At 45.5% G+C, this 20,130-nt stretch overlaps 1 protein-coding gene across 1 annotated transcript in view; it reads left to right on the forward strand.

The window, feature by feature from the left end:
* The window catches only part of ppargc1b (peroxisome proliferator-activated receptor gamma, coactivator 1 beta), a 77,654-nt gene that overhangs the window by 47,958 nt on the left and 9,566 nt on the right, over window positions 1-20,130 (forward strand). The window contains exons 2-6 of the mRNA XM_029513328.1: window positions 5,294-5,479; window positions 8,678-8,878; window positions 16,104-16,229; window positions 18,616-19,651; window positions 19,917-19,962. Coding sequence (XP_029369188.1) covers window positions 5,294-5,479; window positions 8,678-8,878; window positions 16,104-16,229; window positions 18,616-19,651; window positions 19,917-19,962 — 1,595 coding nt within the window. The remainder of the gene's footprint in view (window positions 1-5,293; window positions 5,480-8,677; window positions 8,879-16,103; window positions 16,230-18,615; window positions 19,652-19,916; window positions 19,963-20,130) is intronic.

Below are 20,130 nucleotides of genomic sequence, written 5' to 3' on the forward strand. Positions count from 1 at the left end.
TTCCTCCTCACCTGCCACAATCACACCACCCTTTCCAGGCGGTCTCTAGCTGCTGGCTTTTATGGGTTTCAAAAGGTCAAAGGTCAGGACAAAGGTTTAGCCGACATCGCACATAGAGATGCTACGACTGTGTTACAGCGTCGTCCTCAGTTTGTTTACTCCGGGTTCCTTTAGCTTCTGTATTTCTGTTTGCTTATAATTCATTGTCACATTTCCTTTGTTTATAAAACCCCTTAAACTCCAAATGGACTTAGTGTAATCTTCCCTGAAGTATGCCCTTTTCTAACTTCAAAGGTGTCTGTATTCTACATTAATTTCATGCCCATTTGCCTAATCTACCCAGTCTAATGCTCCATTTAAACCATAATCGATTTAGACAGACACAGTGAGTGATGTGTTCATTCTTGAGATGCTATTGTGTTATGCCACTTATATTCCAGTGCATTAAAACGAAGAAGGATAAGAACTTTCCTGAAGGAAGATGGCTGAGCGTTTTTATATAATGTCTCCTCAGATTCATGGATTTCAAACTCTTTTTTTTTTTTGGGTTGCTAAAGGCCTCCTCAGTTTGGGATGTTCAGGGAGGCTGAGTGAGTGAGCTTCTTTTGGACTCCATGCATTGAAACTTTATATGGAGGATTGAAATAGGCTGTTTCGCTGCCTTACTCGGCTAATGAAGTGTGTTTGACCCGATGTGGAAGCTTGCTCGCCAGAAAGAGGCTCTTTTTTCTACTCTGCAAAGAAACTTTGCTCTCCAGAAAAGTGACGCAGCCGGAGGTGGTTTAAAGGATCACAAACTTTTGTTTATCTTTATCCAACGTACATCTTCTCCGAGTCAAGTGAAGGGCAAATTTCAGACTCATTATCACACTCGTCATGTTGGTGAAGCTCAGCTGCTGAATTTAGTCTTGACCTGACCAAGAAAATCTTTGACAGCACCAAATCATGAAACACAAAGTAAAAAGATGTTAAGTCAAGTCTGCATTTCTTGCCAAAAGCCAGAACATACTTTCAGTTGCAAGTATCTTGACAAGACTTTAAAAATGGAAGTGGCCGAGCAGGGGGGAGTTGGAATCTAACACACTGATGAGCTTTTATTAAAATGAGACCTTTCAGGACAACCTGAAGACAATGATTGGTTGTTCATGTATAAAGGTTTCTGAAAAAATGACGGTTGGTTTGACTTTGAAAGGCGCATCTCAAAAATCTCACAACCGCCAGCACGGAGCATCTCGGAGGTCACTACAGCCGGATGCTCTGGGATGGTGTGCGCTGCAGAAAGGGTGGAAAAGGGGAGAGCGAGCGCGTCGTTTCTTGCTGAGCTGCTCGTTCGCGCTGCCTCTTCCTCCCGGCGTCTGTGAGTCATGTTGCGTAGCTGTCGGGAGCTTCATCATTATTCAGAGCCAGAGTCAGGAACACGCAGCAGCCACATAGGAGGTCGCATATTGCCTTTTGCCGCCGCTGCTGCAGAGAGGATGCCAAGATGCGTGACGTGTGTTGTGGTTTTTGTATGCATGGGATGTGTGTTAACATGTGACAGGGGCAAGTGTCTTGATACTGCAATGTGTGTGTGTGTGTGTGTGTTTGACACACCAGCAGTTGGTGTGTGAACTTGATGGCAATGACTTCACGGCTGTCGTTGTATGTGCTGCTCGCTCCCCACTTCCTGTGTGCGTCCAGCTCTGACATGTCAAATATGTGTAGTGTGCGCGTGTCATGCCCAAGGATGTTTTTATTGATTGAAGGCTGCAATAGAAGAAGAGAAGAAGGAGAAGGAGGGATGGCCGAGAAGAGAGAGCAGCTGAGTGGAAACCAAGAAATCAATCAGACTGTCTTAGAAGTTTATGAGGAGGGAGAGAAGGACGGATGGAAAAGAAGGAGGAGAGAACGTGAGATGAGGTCGCAGGAGGAAAGAAGAGAGATGAGGGAGAGAGGAAAAATAAGATCCAAGAGGCAAAGATGAAACAGAATGGAAGAAGAGGAAGAAAAGATGTGAGATAGAGTGAAGGTTGGATGGAAGGAAAAGGAGAGAGGAGGAGTCAAGGGAAGAAGGACGCTGGAGAGAGCTGGCCATAAAATGACAGGAACAAGGAGAGAAGGGAGATGACATCATTAAGACAGAAAGAGATAAAGTAAGAAAAGAGCAAACAGATGTAGAGAGAGAAATGAAGGAGGAGAACGACGGAGATGATGAGCAGAGCGGAGGAGTGGTGGAGGGGCATGAGTCAGGTGCAGGTGAGGAGGGATGTGAGCTGCATGCTAACTAACACACACAGAGCTAGGTGAACACACACATCTGCATCAGCAACTGGAAGGAAAGGAAGCGAAGGGAGGGTCTTATAGAGGGCATCCTCTCCCCGTCTTCCTCTGCCTCTCTGTCAGATCACGACTGTCCTCCCTCTTCTCATCGCTCTTTTATCCCCTCACCTCTTGGCCTTTGTCTCCCTTTTTTTAAATGTCCTCCTTTCATCTCTCTTTCCTTTCCCTCACCCGTTCCACCCCTCCTGTTTCCTCTCATCCTCAGCCTCTCTCCCTCCATCCTCCTCTCACGCTCTCTCCACTCTTGCTGATTGGCTCTTTGATCATGTCTGCTCTGGTGTGCTGTGTAATTCTGCTCTGTAATTTATGAAATCATAAATGATATCAGCTCGTGTTATCCATCCCCTGACCCAAATAAACACACACACACACACACACACTGTCAGGCAGCAAGGGAACAGTTGTGGTAATAAAATGGTTTGAAATATGACGTAAGGATATGAAACAAAAGAAATCCTTTCTAACTCCCCCCTCCAACCCAAAAAAAAAGAAAAAACTAAGCGGTAATTAAACATTATGGTGCCTGAAAATTAAACCCTGAAAAGTAAAACGGTGAAGCACGAAACAGGAGCAGAGAAGGTCTGTTATCACTGAACACTAAACTTTTCAGGGATTTTTAATTCTCCAGTCTGAGACTTGATCAGCTGACGGCCAAAACAAATTCATGAGTTGGCTGAAATTGTGAAAATATATATTACGACCAAAGTTTAACGGTGCTATCTATAAGTTTGGCAGTTTGAAGTTAGCATGCTGACCAACAGGAAAACATTTCTACTACTCCATTTCACAGATAATGTGTATACTGATGGACACAACATGACTAATTAGTCATTTTTAAACAATTGATGTGAAATAAATGTAAGAAATTGTTTTTAATCACATTGACTTTGGGATTTTAAATCCAAGTTATGAAATTGTATGTGCTTGTTATATTTTTATGTAAACTATAATAAAGCAGTAAATTCACATCTGGTTTCAGGTTTCAGATATTAATGTGCAGTCTGGTGTTTGGAGTCAGTTGGACGTTGCTACCGAGGAAATCTGATAAGGAGAGAAAGCCAATCCGTTTGATTCAGTTTGGAAAATGTTTGGTTTAACTGGTTGGCCCTGTTAGATGAATGTGTGTGTGAGTGACTGAGACACCAGGAACAGACCACGCTTCCTCTTGCAGAACAGATCATCTTGTGTGGAAACGGCCCTCTCGTCCACACACTCGGCCTCTGAGTGATACTTGCAGGCCACGGATTCCTTCTGAAATTCTAGTTGGATGTGTTTCTGTCCCCAGATGACCGCACCGCCTTTTTCCCTCCTCTCCTTCCTCTCATTCATTTCCCCCATGAGACCACACTGAGTCACGTATCCACAATTCCTTCCCTTCCTCGCCTTTTTTTCTTGTTGTTTTTCTTTTTTCTCCTCTCCCTGACGTGGCCCGATGTTTCTGTCTGACTCTCAGCCATGTGGCAGCTGTCGAGGAGGATCCCAGTTTGGGTTCTCAAAGTTTGTAGGTGTTTGAGGAGTTTTTTTCAGGATGCACTGCGACTTTGTGTGTTATTGAGATGATTTAGGGATTCTCAAAGAGGTTTCAGAGAATTGAAATGGGCTTTCCAAAGACATCTAAAGGGGTCTGTAATGGGACTTCTGAGAGGTTTTTAAGGTGACTCAAAGGGCCTTCAGAGGTCCTTCAGGGGGCTTGAAGTATTCTTGAGGTCTTGGAGATTTTAAGAGGAGCTGAACAGAACTCAAGAGAGTTTTCCGGATGCTCACATAGATTGAGGGTTTCAATAAATGGATTCGGGAAATCTTTGAGTTTTTATCTGTTTTGGGTTTTTTTAGGTTATTTTGTGGATTTGCGAGTCAAATGGCAGGAGCCCTGATCGGTTGAAATGAATGAAGAGGCTCCCTCATGAGTTTTCTGAATAATTTGGAACACTAATCTGTAAATGAATCAAACTTGTGTCACAGTTGAAAAGCAACCGGAGTGGGAGCCCATTAACATCTTCACAGGATTGTCTGGATTGAATTTCCCCAGAGTAAAATCTTTTGCCGTCTAAGAAACAGTTCACAACATGCGTGACTGTACCGAGCACGGAAAACAAAGCTTGATCAACCGTGTGCCGCTGTGACCGAAGAGTCCGCAGATTAAACCCAGCAGCTCATTTCACTGATTAACAAACACTCAACCAACCAAGGAGAACTAATCACCCTGAGACCTCTTGGGTCACGGTGGAACTTTGTTGTGGGCCACAGAGAAATGTTCAGGATAAATGTATGAAGGCATTTCCACCACGACTGTCAGTGTGTGTGTGTGTGTGTGTGTGTGTGTGTGACACATTTTCGCTGTAATCCCACATTGTGCTGGGACAGATGCCTCTCTTGGTTTCGATGTCGAACTTCCTTTTAACAAGGAAGTCTCATTATCCGTAATGAGTAGCTGTTGAAATTTGAGGGCTGTTGATGAGAGCTCCTTGTGACTCAGACAGTTAACGGTGTAATAATATACAATATATGCCAGACGATGGAAGCTTTTATCAAAAGTGCTTCACAGCACTTCGGCCGCATACATATTTTAGAAAGGTTGGGACAATGGGAGCTAACACTCAAAATCTATCAGTGCTCGCATCGCACAGCGATGAACTCCAGAGAAGTCGCAAACCTCTGCGGTCTCATGGAGGGAGCAGAATTATTTCCCATGTTTGGTAGCTTGTGTTTCTGAGCGGTTACACGCACATAGACACATATAAAAGAGCAAAGAGTCCGATATGAGTGACGCAGGCAAACTTGTTGATTTGTCACGAAGGATCGCTCCAGCTGTGGTCAGCACCTCTGTTTGTTTGGGATCACGCTTCAACAAAGTGACTCATGCACTCCTGTTACATCTCCAGAGAACAAGCCGCCTGGGAACTTTTCGCTTTAATCTCCATGTTTGACTAACATGACCTTTCCTTCTCTCTCCCGCTCTTTTTTCTGTCTTCAGTATGGGGAGGAGGAAGTGTGTTCGGACCGTTTGGACACCGACTTCCCGGACATCGACCTCTCCCAGCTGGACACCAGCGACTTCGACAGCGTCAACTGTCTCAGCGAGCTGCAGTGGTGCAACGATCAGCCTGCGGACGCGTCACCGGCTTCCATCCACTACAGTACAGCGGCGGAGCTCTTTGAGGTGAGGCGTTGTCTGCAGATGTTATTATTTACAGGAAACCTCAGCCTGAGGATCAGTTGTTCAGATAAAAAACAAAAAACAAATTGACAAATTATTCTTAAAGGTTTGGGCTTTTTCAAGACATGTAGGAAAAAATCAGTTATGAAGCTAAAGTTCTTTACACAAGAAGAATCTCCGTCATTAACAAATTCATTTCCAGATTTAAAACTAATCCACACACTTGGCACCTTGAGGACACAGTTTACTGTGCATGGAAATTTTTTCATCTGTTTGGATTTGGAAAAAATCTCCAACCTGAAATTCAACATCAGTATTTCAGAAATAATAGAAAACTCAGCAGGACCCTCAAAAGTTTATATATGCTTTAAATGAAGTCCCACTGAGGCTCCTATTGGATTTTAGTTCCTCACTTTGGGTTGAAATCTAGTTCCTGAAATAATTTTCTTAGTTGTTGCACCTTCGGCAGATTTTGCAAGAATTCTTGGATTTGGCGTTAAGAGGAAGTAATGCATTTTACACTTACTTTGATTTGTGCCATTAATGAGTGCTGGCCTCGGGGCTGAAGTTTCCTGTGCAAATCCCCAACCTTTCACCTGATCCCCGTATATCATCAGAGAACACTGCCTGTTACGCTGTGTGTAATGTGACGACGGCAGCAGTCCATCAGTGTGGATTTCCTTCTGCAGCGCCGGTCCAAGACCCGAGGCTCCAGTATCAGGTGCCCTTGCTGGAGGGAACACCCTGGTTGCTTTCCTATATCTGAAACCAGCCCCGGATCATTGATTGTCTATATGTTTCCAGCCCCAGTTATGTCTCGTGGTGCCATTACGGAGGCTAAATTGAGCCCATCTCAAGAGCAAAAATGACAACAGAGAGATTAAGTAGCATTTAGGTTCAGCCCATCTCCTATGTAATGCAACTCTCCTGGTGAAAATTGCTCTAATGTTGCGATGCGCCACGGAGAATCGGTTGAAGGGAAGTAGGCGAAGTAAACAAAGAGCATCTCTCCGTTTTTATTCTCATTTTGACCCCCATCAGCCGACGCCTGAGCAGCTGTTTGTCTTCCTGCGGCTGACTCAAAACAAAACTTTACGACACTTTACGGTTGGTGTCTGAGGACGGACTCCAACGAGCTGCATCAGCAGTAATAGATATTTGTACTGACGCTGAATTATTAAGGTGTAACATGACACATTTATCAACATGTTTCTACGACTTCTTTTCTCAAATGCTTTTGCTTCTGTCTCCTATCTGTTTGTTGAGCTTGTTTCCATCAAATTCAGTCTTTTTCTTTCTTCATTGTTGTTTCTCTCATGTGCTCATTAAATCTCTCGCCGTCTTTTTCTCTCTCCAGGTTTTTCCACCTGTCTGTTTTCCTTCTTTATTCAGCTTTTGTGCCCTTTTCTGTCTCACTACTTTCACCCGCATTTTACAGCTTGCGGAGGCAGTGCAGCTTTTTTCCACAACCCTCTTTATGACCTTTTTGAATAAAAATGGATAATTTCCATCAGTTTTCTGTTCTTTGCCAGCGTCGTTCCTCCACCATATTATTAGCTGACATTGATCAGCCTAATAGGCTGCAGCGGTGCAGACGGTCAGACGGCTCTCCAATATGAACACACGCTGATGAATGGAGTGATGAGGTGACAGGTGCCCCCCCGTGTCTCTGAGTCTCTGCCGCCCATAAATATCCCGCTTATTTACGGAAGCACATTGGAATCTAATTCCGAATTGGACCAGATCAATCTGTATTTGTGTGGTCAGTCGTCATTTAATCTTGGAGAGAGAGAGATGGATTAAGTTATCAAGGTTAGGTTTATATTATCTCTTTCACGATAACACATAAAAATGCCGGATATTTACATTGTCAGTTGATTATGTGTAACTTTCTCTGGTTCTTTTGCGCTGGGTTGAATCTGATCAATACCCAGAAATCGTTTCAAAATGCATCTAATTACTACAGTCAGGTGCTGTAAATATGAAAAAGCCTCGATTATGATAGACGGAGTTGGATGATGATTTTAAAACACGTGTCAGGAGTTCAGGATGTCAGCTATTGCTGAGACGATATATTTTTCAGAAGTGGCATCCTTAATGCTCCCTCAGACTTTCATTTTGGCTCTGGGTGAGTTCCTCACCTCGACCAGAGAGTTTCAGAATGAAGCGAAGAGAGAGAGAGATGGGGGATAAATTTAATAAGAAATAGTTTGGCAGTCAGGAACAGATAGCGCTGGATGATAAAACAAAGAGACAGATGAGCTCGGTGGCTTCCTGTAGGCCAGCCATGCTATCGCCGTGTCGCCAGACTCTGCTCTCAGCAAGATGGCAGCTCCTTAACAGTAAACAACCCCTGTGTGGATGGAGGGAGGGGTTAGTGAAATTAAACACTCACATGTGAAACTTCAGCTCTTCAAATTAGCTCTGCTCTTAGGCACGATCACAGTGAGTCACATGAATCATCATGAAGGGCAGCAAATCGTCAATAATCGTTTATGAAAGTGAAACTCCTGTTTCTCCATAATGAGGTCAAAGGTCAGGGCCTTGAAGACAGAACAGACTGAGGAAGACACACAACCCAGCCCTTCGCATGCTGCTGCTATTTTATATTTTATATTTATGGTTGTGCATTTTATTGCTGCGCTTTACTGTTTGATTATGTGTGTCCTGTTTTTGTCTTACTTTGTCTTTTTTACTGACTGTCCAGAGGGGTACCAAACATAACGACGCTGGACAATGTACGACAATAAAGTCTTCCGAGGAAGAGCAACAACATCACCGCTGATTAAGTGTTGAATACAGGAGGATTCTGGGAGTGATTCAGCACCGTCTGAAATCACCACAGAGGGAATTTGCCATTTTATAGTTCTTTCTGAATGTAGTATATAGAGTATACTGATGCTGAGAAGGGAGGAGTCATTCTCTTCCTCAGTCTGCTTTGGACTGTCATTTCTAGGCGTGAAACTTGAATATATGTTTTCCAACTGTCTCGATATCTCGAGACAAATCATCAACCTCAAAGTATTAAAAAACGAAGCCAACGCCGACATGCCGAAAACAATTTGCAGTTAAACAAACCCTCGAGGCTCGAGTGGCGGTTTTAGCTTCAGAAACGCGCCGAGCAGACTTTTTCCTCTGACCTGTCTGGCCACTGTGTCTTCGTCTCACCTTGCTGTCCTCGCTGTGCTTGACTCCCTGCAGATAGAAGAGGAGAACGCGGCCCTGCTCGCTGCCTTGACCGATAGCTTGGATGGCATGGTGGATGCCGAGGTGGGCGGCCTCTCCGTCTTCCCCGCGCTGGGAGAGGAGCCTGACCAGGAGGAGGAGGAGGAGGACCGTCCTCCTCTCCGCGCTGAGGACTTCAGCCAGTCCCTGGGTGTGGAGACAGAGGACCCATCACTAGTAAGAGCACACACAGATTTATTTCCAACTCATTCACATATCCAAACATTTAGCCCTGTTGAGGAACTTGATATTCTCACCTCAAATACTCCATCTGTTTTTTGTCAGCAGTCTGAAAATCTGCACAAAAAAAAAAAAAAAAAAAACCCAACAAAACACTGTCCATTAAAGTGGGGCCTTTTAAAGCTGCTTCAGATGCTCCACCTCTCCTTTCCCATGGTTCCCCTCTTCTTTTTCTCTGCGGTATCTTAATCTTTGACGCGTTTGCAGACCTTGATGTTTCCTGCGTCGGACCACCAGGTTCAAAGGCTGCCTTTAACGGGGAAACGGAGCGCTGTCGAGTCACGCAGTTACCTTTCATCCAGTTCAGGCCCCTGTGTGTGTGTGTGTGTGTGTGTAGTATTTCAGTATTTCTAAGCAACATGTGTGAAGTTTGAAACCCACTGCAGTTTTGAGTAGTTAGTAATTAGTTAGTAATTAGTGATCAGTTTTCAATGGAGTTCATGTCGGTATTGTGCTGCAACTGTTTTTAGAAGTATGCAGAATAATTTTGAACTTAATTTAAGGAATTTCTTTTTTGCTTATTTGTGCAAATAAATAACAAATTAAAAAAAACAGGAAACGTCTTTCAAAATACAAAAGCGAAAACGCGGACAAATTGGAATTTGTCTCTAAACTCATCTTCATCTTTCACATCCAGATCAGGTTCAGGTCTGCGGATCGGAGGTATAAAAGTCATCAGGAGTCCTCACTCAAAGCGTGTGTGTGGCTCTCCAGCACGTGGTCGACTTGATGTGTGTGAACTTGTTGAAGTGCGCTTGTGTGTTTTCAGCCCCCACCTCTCTCTCTCTTTTCACACAGTGCTGCTGGATGCCTCTCTCTCTCTTTTTCCTCTTTCTGGGCCCCTTCGAAGTTCCCTGAATTGGGCTTCTTGGAACAAACCTTGTTTTTCTTTTCTCTCTCTCCTGCCCCCCCCCCCCCCCCCCCCCACACACCACGTTAGCATCTGCCTGCACCTGAACTGCGACCTCCCCAAAAATACTAACTAACAAACTGCCGTATCCCTCAAGAGTGACTCTCGTGCCTTAACACCCCCCCCCACCCCCCCAGGTTCACTCTGCTGTCAGGAGAATGCAAGCTCTGGAGCATAATTGAGGCAGGAAGCTATTTCACTGCAATAAATGGCTTATGATTACCGCTGTAATGTGGCCTTATTGCACTTGTCAAGATGAATCCAGCCCGCTTCCTTAATTTGACTTAGATTTCACAGCAAAAAGGGGGTTGGGGGGGGCTTAAAGGGTTTTCTCGTGCACTCTGATTTAGTGACGGCCTACAAAGATGCTATTGTTTGGCGGACGTGAGTCATGTCGGATGGTTTGAATACCTACAGCGTAAATATTCACCAAGCTGCGCTGCCTTCCCGTTTGCAATTACACACTGAATTCAACTATAAAACAAGTCTGTCAGCGAAGGCAGCGGAGATTTGTTAAGCTTTAAGGTTCAGGAGGAGCCAACAGTGAGCAGCAGGACTCCCTGTTCGCAAAAGAATTATCTTTGGGCAAGAGAAATGTTCCTTAATGAGGATGGGACGCATTTAATAATACAAAAAAAAAAAAAAAGAAGTTTTAACAGCCAAAAGTTAAAAGATGACAGGGATGAAGAACGATAATGAATGCTAAAAGATAGTTTAATTGTAACACAAGTAGGAAGTGAAACTTGCTCAGTAAAGTCATTAATAATATCTGCCATAAGGAAGGCACGCAGCCTGGATTCAGGAAGCCAGCCTTAAAAGGAGAACTCGGGACGTCACAACTCAACCAAGCCCACCTGTGTTTCCCTGAAACCTCAGGAAACAGAAAGAAGCGCCGTCAGGTGATCGTCCTGCACGCTTAACTTCAAGTCACAGCCTCAAGCAAATGCACCTGCAGCTGTCCCCGTTTGCAGAGGGAACTAGTGATCTATGTGTACAGCTGCAGAAAATACCGCACTGTAAGTGAAAGTGGAACCAGGAAATCACGCTGGGCTTTGTTTTTGTTGGAGCTTGTGGGATTTATTGAAGATTTGTTTTCAACCCGTATCGTAGTCTGCCTGCTCATGTTAGCCGTGACGGTTATTAATGGTGAGGCCAAGATCTTGGAAGGTGCTTAGTTGACCCGTCGGCTGAAGCCACAAAATGAAAAATAAGAGTTTTTTCTTTTTAAGGCAGGACAAGGACGGCCACTGTAGGATCGGACCGGCGTCAGGAGAGAAAAATGACCAGGGGAAGTGACATTCCTTCCAAATTGGTGGAAATGATAATGACTCCTCCGACCTTAGATGGTTCAGCGCAGTAATCAGGGTGGTTTTGGCAGTTGAGGAGGCCAAAAAAATGCAGCGCCTCGCAGTGATAAGTGCCAGTGTGTGGCTCATAGTGTGAGTAACGGCAAACACAGGCTGTGGGTTGTGTTGCAGCAGTGCGTTAAAGGCCACGGAGGTACTGTTTAGCCCAAAACAACAGGACGAGCCACGATCTTTGTTGTTGTGTTGTAGCCCTCAAACGTGAGGGTTTGTCCTGCCCTTGTGTGACCTTGAGGAAGACGGGGTGAAGAGACTCTGAAGGTCAGGTAAAACGACTGAGAACAAGCAGATCAAACGCTCCTCCATCTGTCTGCCTGCTTGCAGGTTTTGGTCCTTTCATTTTCGAGGGACTGACCCAGCTGAAATGCTTAAAGAGCACACTGGGATAAAATGGAGTGGCGTTCAGGTTCCACCAAATGTTGGTACATTTTCCAGATAAATGGAGAAATTGCTGTATTCACAACTGCATTTGAACTAACCCTGATCATCAGAGGTGTGATTTAGTGTGAGGTGATTTACAATTGGTGCCCTGTACGTTACAGAAATCTAAATGCCAATAATTTTTACTGCTGCAGTGGCTGCTTCCGTCCGCTTTCCGACCCACCTGATTTACCATGCACCGGCAGAACGTGTCACTCCGACTTGTTTTTCCTCGAATGCTGCATCAGTTCAGCTGAAGAAGCCGTTTCTATCCCCCAGACACATGGCACTCACTCAACTGGCTGTTGCTTCATTCCTCTGACAGCTGGGAAGATAACTCACTTTTCCCAAAGTTTCCACGGACACGCAGACAGACACACACACACACACACACACACACACACACACACAACTGCCTTTTTATGTCCCACAAATACATGCTGCTCCTACAACTACCAACACGTCAGCTGCTGTCACTGCCTCCAGGTTACCAAAACCTTCACCTCTGTCTCTGCTGTCACTGCCACAGCTTCTGAAACCGTTTCCCTTGGGCGCCATCTTGTTAACGCCTCCAGGCGGTAAATTGGCATGACAAGTCGGGCTCTCATAGCTGTGGGGGAATATGTGACTTAAGGATCTCCACATCAGGAATGCCGGGGCACAGGATGTTGATCACAGAGCAGCAGAAGAACTTGTTTTCCCCACTTAGGATCAACTTTAAATAGTCATGTAAAGATGTGACAGTAGGGATGCAATTAAAATGTCACTTTGAAAAGAAAATCTTGCTGCCGTATCCCAGTCTTGCAGTTTTTCACGGATATACCAATATAGCAACATGTGGAGTGTTTAATGGAGGCAAAACAGCTTGTTCTGTGAAAAACTGCACCCCTATATATTTGTATCAGCCATTTAACTGAAGTAAAAATAAACCTCTTTGTTTCAATCAGACATTGAGGCCTATATTTATATCAGGACCAGTCTTCTCCTTTTTCTTCATGTTTCCCGTTTCCTCCTTGAAAATCTCTATTGCGAAGACTGTGTTAAAAAAAAAAAAAAAAAAAAAAAAAAAAGAAGAAGATGGAAAAATAATTCTGACTAATTTATAATCATATCCCTGAATGATTCACCTGTCTCCAAATCCAGTGATGCTGGCAGGAAGTCCAGGACGGATTCCAGGACTCCTGACAGAGAGCAGACGATTTCACTTTACTGAGTGTAAACGGCATCGACGTGTTTCCGCCGAGCAAAATCTGGGAAAAAAAAAGGAACCTGACAGTCATGTTCACTCACATAGAAAAGCCTGCTGTAATAACATTATGCTGTTTACTCTACTGAAACTACAAGGTGTGTGTGTCTGTGTGTGTGTCAGAGAGCCAGCTCACCTATTTCCATCAGTTGAGCGCTTCACTGTCACATGGCCGCTGTCACACGTGTGTTCATGGTGAGTGTGTCACTGCCCTCCGCTGGTACAGGAGGGTACTGCCTGTGTGTGTGTGTGTGGTGAAAAGGACACACACGAGTCTGTTTTGAATCTAAACATCTTTATTTACGTCCATGTTTTTTTTTATGACTCATCCAGATGTCATCCGCACATGAGCTCGTCATATTCCAATCCAATCTAATCCATTTTTTTGTGTGTGTGTAGAATGAATGGATGTGTATTGGCAGGTTAACACAAAAAAGATGTCGTAGTTTACACAGATGAAATGAAAAAAAACAACCCGACTCTTCATTGTACGGGACTCACCAAGAAAATATGTCAACATATGATGAACCTGTCATAATTCAAATTCAACCCACTTACATTTTATTGATTTCTATGAGCTTAATAAATGTCATTATGAATTTATACAGACTTATGAAATCTGCCTTACTGGTTATATAACTGCATGATAAATGCATCAGGCATGTAAATCTGTAAATCTAAACTGCGACTCGTCTGATGTGGTCAAAGACGAGGTTACAGAAAAACACAACTGGAGCTGCGGTTTCTGGTGTCTTGTTGCTGGAGAGCTCAGTCTGGCGTCTCGATCCAAACTCTCGCCCAGGTGTTCAGTCGGGATGATGTAACTGTAACTGCGAAGTTGTGAGAGTCACATTGTTTACCTGCTGAGCTGCAGCAGCTCCAATAAGACCAGAATTATGATCAGGTTACACACAAACACAGATTCATGTGTGCGTCTTTGTGAGCTCTCTTTTGCATTAGCCTGTGGCTGTCATTCATGTGTTATTGCAACGGGGAAACTTTTTCTGTGTGTGTGTGTGTGTGTGTGTGTGTGTGTGTGTCCCGGCACAGAACAAGGCGTCCATTGATCCAGCCGGCTCGGCTCTGGAAGGCGTCCAGAGTAGAGTAGAGTTGAGCGTTTCGGAGGCCCGGACGCTGCCGGAGGGTTTTCAGCGTTTCACACAGACACAAACCTTCAGTCTCCTCTTCACTTCCCTGAATAGGACTCTCAGAGGAACATCATCACACACTCTGAGCCGAGTTGGCTCGCCCACAAAGGGCCACGGTGGCCCCATTAGTGATGCGGGCGATTGGCCCGTTCAGTCATTTGACCTAGATAGTACTCTGTGGTTACAGCCAACTCTGTTGGGTGGGAATGTTGAGTTCATTAAAGAATTACAGCAATAAACAACGATAGTGTTGCAAATAAAACGCAGTTAACTGTGACCTCCTGACAATGATCAATAGCTTTATGACAAACCAGCGCCACTGTAAGCACCAATCGACTGGATCCTTTGCTGCTTTTCCTCTTAAAAGGCTTTTATCTCATCAATTTGATTCACGACAAGCTCTCTTTGAAATAATATAAAAATAATCTCTGCCAACCAGATATACGCAGGTTCCCATATACAGCTGAGCTGGATGGGTCAGCAGGTTTGGTGTTTATTTGTAAATATTCTGGCATCGTCACTGATCCAGTTAAATGCCAAACATAAAATGCATACAACTGATGACTCGCTAAAAGAGGATCATTGATGGACATGGGGAGCGAAGGCTGGACCGCACAGTCTGATCCAACATCTGTTGGACTGGACCAATGTGCAGTGTGAGGCAGGTGGCCATAATGTTATGGCTGATGGCTGCTTATATATACCAAGGTCTTTGCCGCTGTTGCTATGGAGAAGTGAGTCAGTCGTACTGAAGTGAATTCAGAAAGCCTTATTGACCCAACAGTGTCCAAATGTGTTTTGAAGAACCTTCTTTACATGTGCACCTGTGTTATTATAACTAGTTTTACAGCAATGCACCATGGGAGGTGTAGTTAACTTCCATCTGTTTTATGGAACCTTGGAGTTTTAAGTGATTATGCTGATGAATTAACCTGCAGAGTTTCCGTCCCCAAACAGTTAAATCACCTCCAGGATCATGAGCGCTAAAAATAAAACCTCCCACTCTTAGAAACCATGAAGTTCACCTAAACACAATGTCAGCAGGTTAATCTGAAACTAACCACGTCCCTCGTTTCCACCGAGACAACCAGATCATATTAATTCCCTTTAAATAACGTTATTCATCCCCAGCTGGGATGAATTTGTTTACAAACCGAGTCAGGTGATAACAGCCGCCGTCCAATATGGCTGACAGGAAGTTCATTGCATTAAACGAGGCCGTGTGTGTGCATGCCACTTTGGTGTAAACGGTGCAGGAAGCGCTGGTGTATCTGACCACTCCGATCCTCAATTCCGATCAAATCTCTATTTTCCCTGGCAGAGCGTAGCAGGGGGGGGGGATTTTCTCACTAAGCTGATTTATATCAGCTGGTAGCCTTGTCATGTAGATAGGTGCTGGAATAAAAGAATGAATAGACAGATGGAAAAGAAAAAGAAAAGAAAGGGAACGAGCAGCGGAGCTGTGTTAATTTCCATTTGAAAGGTAATACCTATGGAGGGATTCAGGAGGGTTTCTGCTCCAGAGCTTAGCTGTGGCTTCCTGTTTGATCAGGAGCAACCAGAGGACAGAAAGAACGAGGGATAGGCGGAGGCAAAAGCAAAACATGAGGAGGGATGCAGAGGCAGAAGGAAGAGGGCGTGATGGGGGAGAAGCTTGGATGGAGATGGTTGTGAAAGGTCAAAGAAAGGAAGCAGGGATCTGACAGATGATACAGGAAGAGAGGATGGGTGTAGAAAGGCAGGGAAAGAGAGAGAAGATGGCAGGATGAAGGAGAAAGGGAGGAGTTATTCTGGATTCAGGCAGGAAACGTGAACCTCTCGGCTTCTTCTGCACATTATTCCACCGTGCGAACATCCGTCTGCAGGATGAAAGCTCCAAACAAGACTCAAAGGAGCCAAATGTTGGACACTTTGACCTCCCCATAAACCGGCGATATTTTCAGCGTTTCTTTTTTTGGTGTTCTGCACCAAAGCAAAGTTTTTAAACATCTTTTAATTCTCAGACATCCTCATTGGACTGAACTGTCTTTGAACACTCACCTCTCCTGCTGCCTCTCCTCTTCTTCTCCTTCAGCTGAAGAAGCTGCTGCTGACTCCTCCAAACGTTCCCGCAGGCATCGACGCACACAAAGATGGAGTCCACAGCCATCGCTATGGCAACAGAAGCCTGCAACTACGGCCGGTCAGACCTCTGGTCAAGGTGAGGCGCGAATTACATTGAACAACTTGGGATTAAAAGTGAATTTGTCCGGTTTACAGTGAACCTCTAACGTTTTCTTTTAAAGTTCTTCTCCATCCTGCAGTAAAACTTGCAGCTGTAGAGCCCCCTTCTCACCGGTTAACGTCTCACTCCCCGTCCTCTGAGGGCTGGACAGATAACAAAATTGGATTTTTTTTTTTTTTTTTTAAATCACTTTCCCTCAGAGGTGGCCAGTTAAGGCAGAAGTAATTCACTGCTGGATGCAATGATGACATGAAAACGGCATCTGTGCCTTCTGCAGAAACTGTTTTTCAAACAGGTGTCTACTTTTATTTCGAAGCGTCGAATCAGCAGAAAAAAATACCAGTACCTGATTTAAAGCGTTAATGAGATCTCCAGATGTTTGAGACTCTCATCTCTAGAGGAAGAAAAGTAGACTCACTTGGAGATAAAAGGATAATTTAATACTTCAAGTGGACAACGCAAGAAAGAATTAGAAAACGTTAGTTTTCTGTTAGATAAACAATAAAATGGTCTGTATTATTGGATATTGTTGTGCGATGCGGCTGTAACAAGCTGCCACTCGTGTGGTGCCATCCAGAAAGGCGAGCGCAGCAGGTCAGGAAATGCCACATTTTTGTGTAGCCATGTAAGATGCAGTGAATCTGCCTCAGCTCCACCTGCAGCAGTTTTGTCTGCCTGTCGTCAGCCACAGCTTCACGTCTCCTGTTAGGACAGAAGCTCATGTGTGGCAGGTCTGGCCTCTGCAGTCCGGGGAGGACAACAACAGTTTTTTTTATTTTCCCAGACATCACAGATATCTCATTTCCAATAAAAACTCCTCCGGCCTTCAGGCTGCCAGAGGCCTTCAGCTGCTGCGCTGATCGATGCAGTGTTGGGGGAGAGAGGACATTCGCAATGACCACTGCTGTATGACTTAGCAGTAATTGGATAGCTGCTAGCATTGTGCTTCAAGTGGCCATTGATCACAATACCAGTCATTTATCTTGTACAAGCAGAGCCTGGGCTCCAGCTCCAGGCTGGAGGACTCAAAACGTGGATAAGGTGAGGCCGTGCGCATCACGCACACTCCTCACCTCGCTGCTGTCGACAGTCCGGGTGCGAGTGCTGGTTCAGTTTTTGAGCAGTAGAAGAGAGCAGGAGTGCATCACAGTCTCTCCCTCTTTTTCTCTGGATGAGGAATAAGTTTCATTCCAGCTGCAAACTGATTCTTGCCTCACGACTTTTGCTGCCGGTGTTCTCGGTGCTCCTGCATCCAAGGCAGGAAACGGAGGATGCAGCTGCACCTTCACCCGTCTGCTTTTACTGTTTCGTGGCTTATTTTGCTTGTTCCCAACAACAACCTGCAGACAGCATGGCGATGCATTTCAGGAGCAGCTACACTGCAGTTGGAAAAATGTTGAATCTAAAACATCAATGGGTAAATGTCAGGTTTCAGTTTCAGCTCCTCGGTGGCAAAGACCCAGGGCCTCCTTCTAAGGTCTCCATTTCATATCGACACAGGCCAGGATCAGATGAGTGGACTTCTGAAATGTTTGCAACATGAAACAATTGACAGTTTCATTGAGATTAAAATCTGAAAAAGATAAAACGAAAGCAACGAGGACAACACAACTACGGAAAGTCATAACAGTAAGGTTTACAGGAGTCATAAAATAAAAAGGCTCTAAAACCTCTGAAGGAAATGAAGTTTCGACTTTGAGGGCAGTTCATTCCATTTCGAAGGTTTATATTATCTGAGGTGTGCATATTAGACTTGATAGATATGATGTGCAAGAGAAACGAGGCTGATGTATGATTTCAGAATCTAGAATGGCTATTTTAAAAGAAGAGCAGCTAATCTGAAAGTTGTCCTTTCTCCTCTGTGTCTGTTAGTGGAAGGCAACAAAATAATCTAAGGTATTAGAAACTGCTGTGAGAGGTGTCCTTTCCCTTCAGGGATTATGAAGTTAATCAGGCAGTCCTCTTGCATTAGAAAAAAAAGGGGGGGAGGGGGAAGCAGGAAATAAACATTTGTTAATAAAAAAAAAAAAAAAGAGAAAGAGGAAGTTTTGAGATACTCACATTTTTGTGAATCTACCAGAATGGAAAAGTGTCACAAACCCAATAAAACAGACCAAATTGGCCGGTACTCTGCGGTAATTTCGCTCCCAAACATCATCAAACTCTTGATGAAGACCAGCAGACAGACAGGTTAAACGAGGTCTGGGTCACAGGTGACCTTCAAACCTTTACGCTTATCTGTGGTTGTTTATTGTCTTAACAGCAAGCAGGAAGGAGAGGAGTTTTTCTTGGTTTTGTTGGTGACTGTAGAGTCTTATTGTTCTGCTGCCGCCGGTTCACATTCATGTGTCTCCGCCCTCAGAGTGACCTCCCTCAGGAGCGGAAGCCCCGTGCGGTTCGTCCTGCGGGGCGCCTCTGCACCGAGCTGCACCGCCACCTCACCACAGCCCAGGATGCGGAGGACTTCCCCGCTGCCGACACAGAGGAGGACGAAGAGGAGGACGAGGACAGCGAGTCGGAGGAGGATGAGGAGGAGGAAGGGGAGGAAGAAGAAGAAGAGGAGGAGTCTTCCAGCAGCGAGGTGGAGGGTGGGGCCACGGTGGCTGCCGTCCCCACTGAGCCGCCCAAACCTCAGTTCAGCTCGGACAAAGAACTGCACTCGGTGGTGGAGCTGATCACGTACATGCACACCTACTGTCTGCCCACACGCAAGCAGCAGGGCTGGGAGCGCAAGGACCTGCCGAGGTCACGGGCCCGACCCGAGGCCGTCCGCCCGGCCGCCACAAACTCTAACAGCAGAGTTGTCCTGGTGGCCGCTCCCGGGACTAGTGTGGGCCCCACCAGGACAGGCAGCGGTGCCCCCAGGAGGCTCCCGTTTGCAAGGCAGAGGGAGATGAAGGCCGACTCTCTCCTCCGTGAGCTCCTGCAGCAGAGCAGCTCCATTGACGTGAGCAAGCCTTACAGACTGCACAGCCCGCCATACTCCCACAGCCCCAGCAGAGGAGCGTCCACTCCTTCTGCCCCGGCACAGCCCCCCAGCTCCACCGCCCCTAAGACAGAGCTTCGTAAAGACTCTTCCTCCCCAGAGAGGAGAAGCTGCTCCTCCGAGGCTCCTCAGAGAGAGAGACAAGAGGAGGCCGTGGAGGACAGCGGCTCCTTCTCCGTTCGCCGTTCCCGCCGTCTGGCTTCTTTCCCCAGCCGCTTCGCCAAGAGGCTTCGGCCAGGACGGGCAAGGGAAGAAGAGGAGAAGGACAAGCAGGAGAAAGAGGAGGGACGAGCAGGGGTCAAACTCCTGCCGACCCAAGCAGGAGGGGGAACCACGACCGAGGCTCAGCCAGAGCCGCTGACGTCCTCCAACATCGGCAGCATGGAGCCGACCAAACCTTGCTGCCACAACGGTGAGACGGACGGGAAGGCGGTCGGCTGATTTTATTTGGACTTTTGGTTTGTTCCCTGTAGGAAAATTAAGACACATACTACAACAACATCAACCCCCCCACACACATCTCTTATTTAGTTTACTCTGCGATGTAAAAATACGACCACACCGACCATCAAATCTTAGCCACATCAGAGAGTCGCTGTGTGAGCCAACATTCACACATATTATGCATATCCTGTGTCTACGGTCGTAACTGTGTTTGTTTTTTATACTGATTGCAGAAAAGCGAGCCTGCCTCTGCCTGCCTCTGAACCACAAGTCCACAGGGTGAGTGTCCCGAAGAGAAGAACTGACCTGCTGGGTTCATCGCACTCTCAGACTCGGTTAAAGTGCTCGGTGTCTCGCCTGCATTAGCACAGCATACGACGGTCTCTTTAAATAAAACACCAACAGTTTGTGTTTCCCTTTCAAGATGGAGATAGTGTTTTACCAAAC

Source organism: Echeneis naucrates, chromosome 10 (assembly GCF_900963305.1).
Source record: "Echeneis naucrates chromosome 10, fEcheNa1.1, whole genome shotgun sequence".
Lineage (NCBI taxonomy): Eukaryota > Metazoa > Chordata > Actinopteri > Carangiformes > Echeneidae > Echeneis > Echeneis naucrates.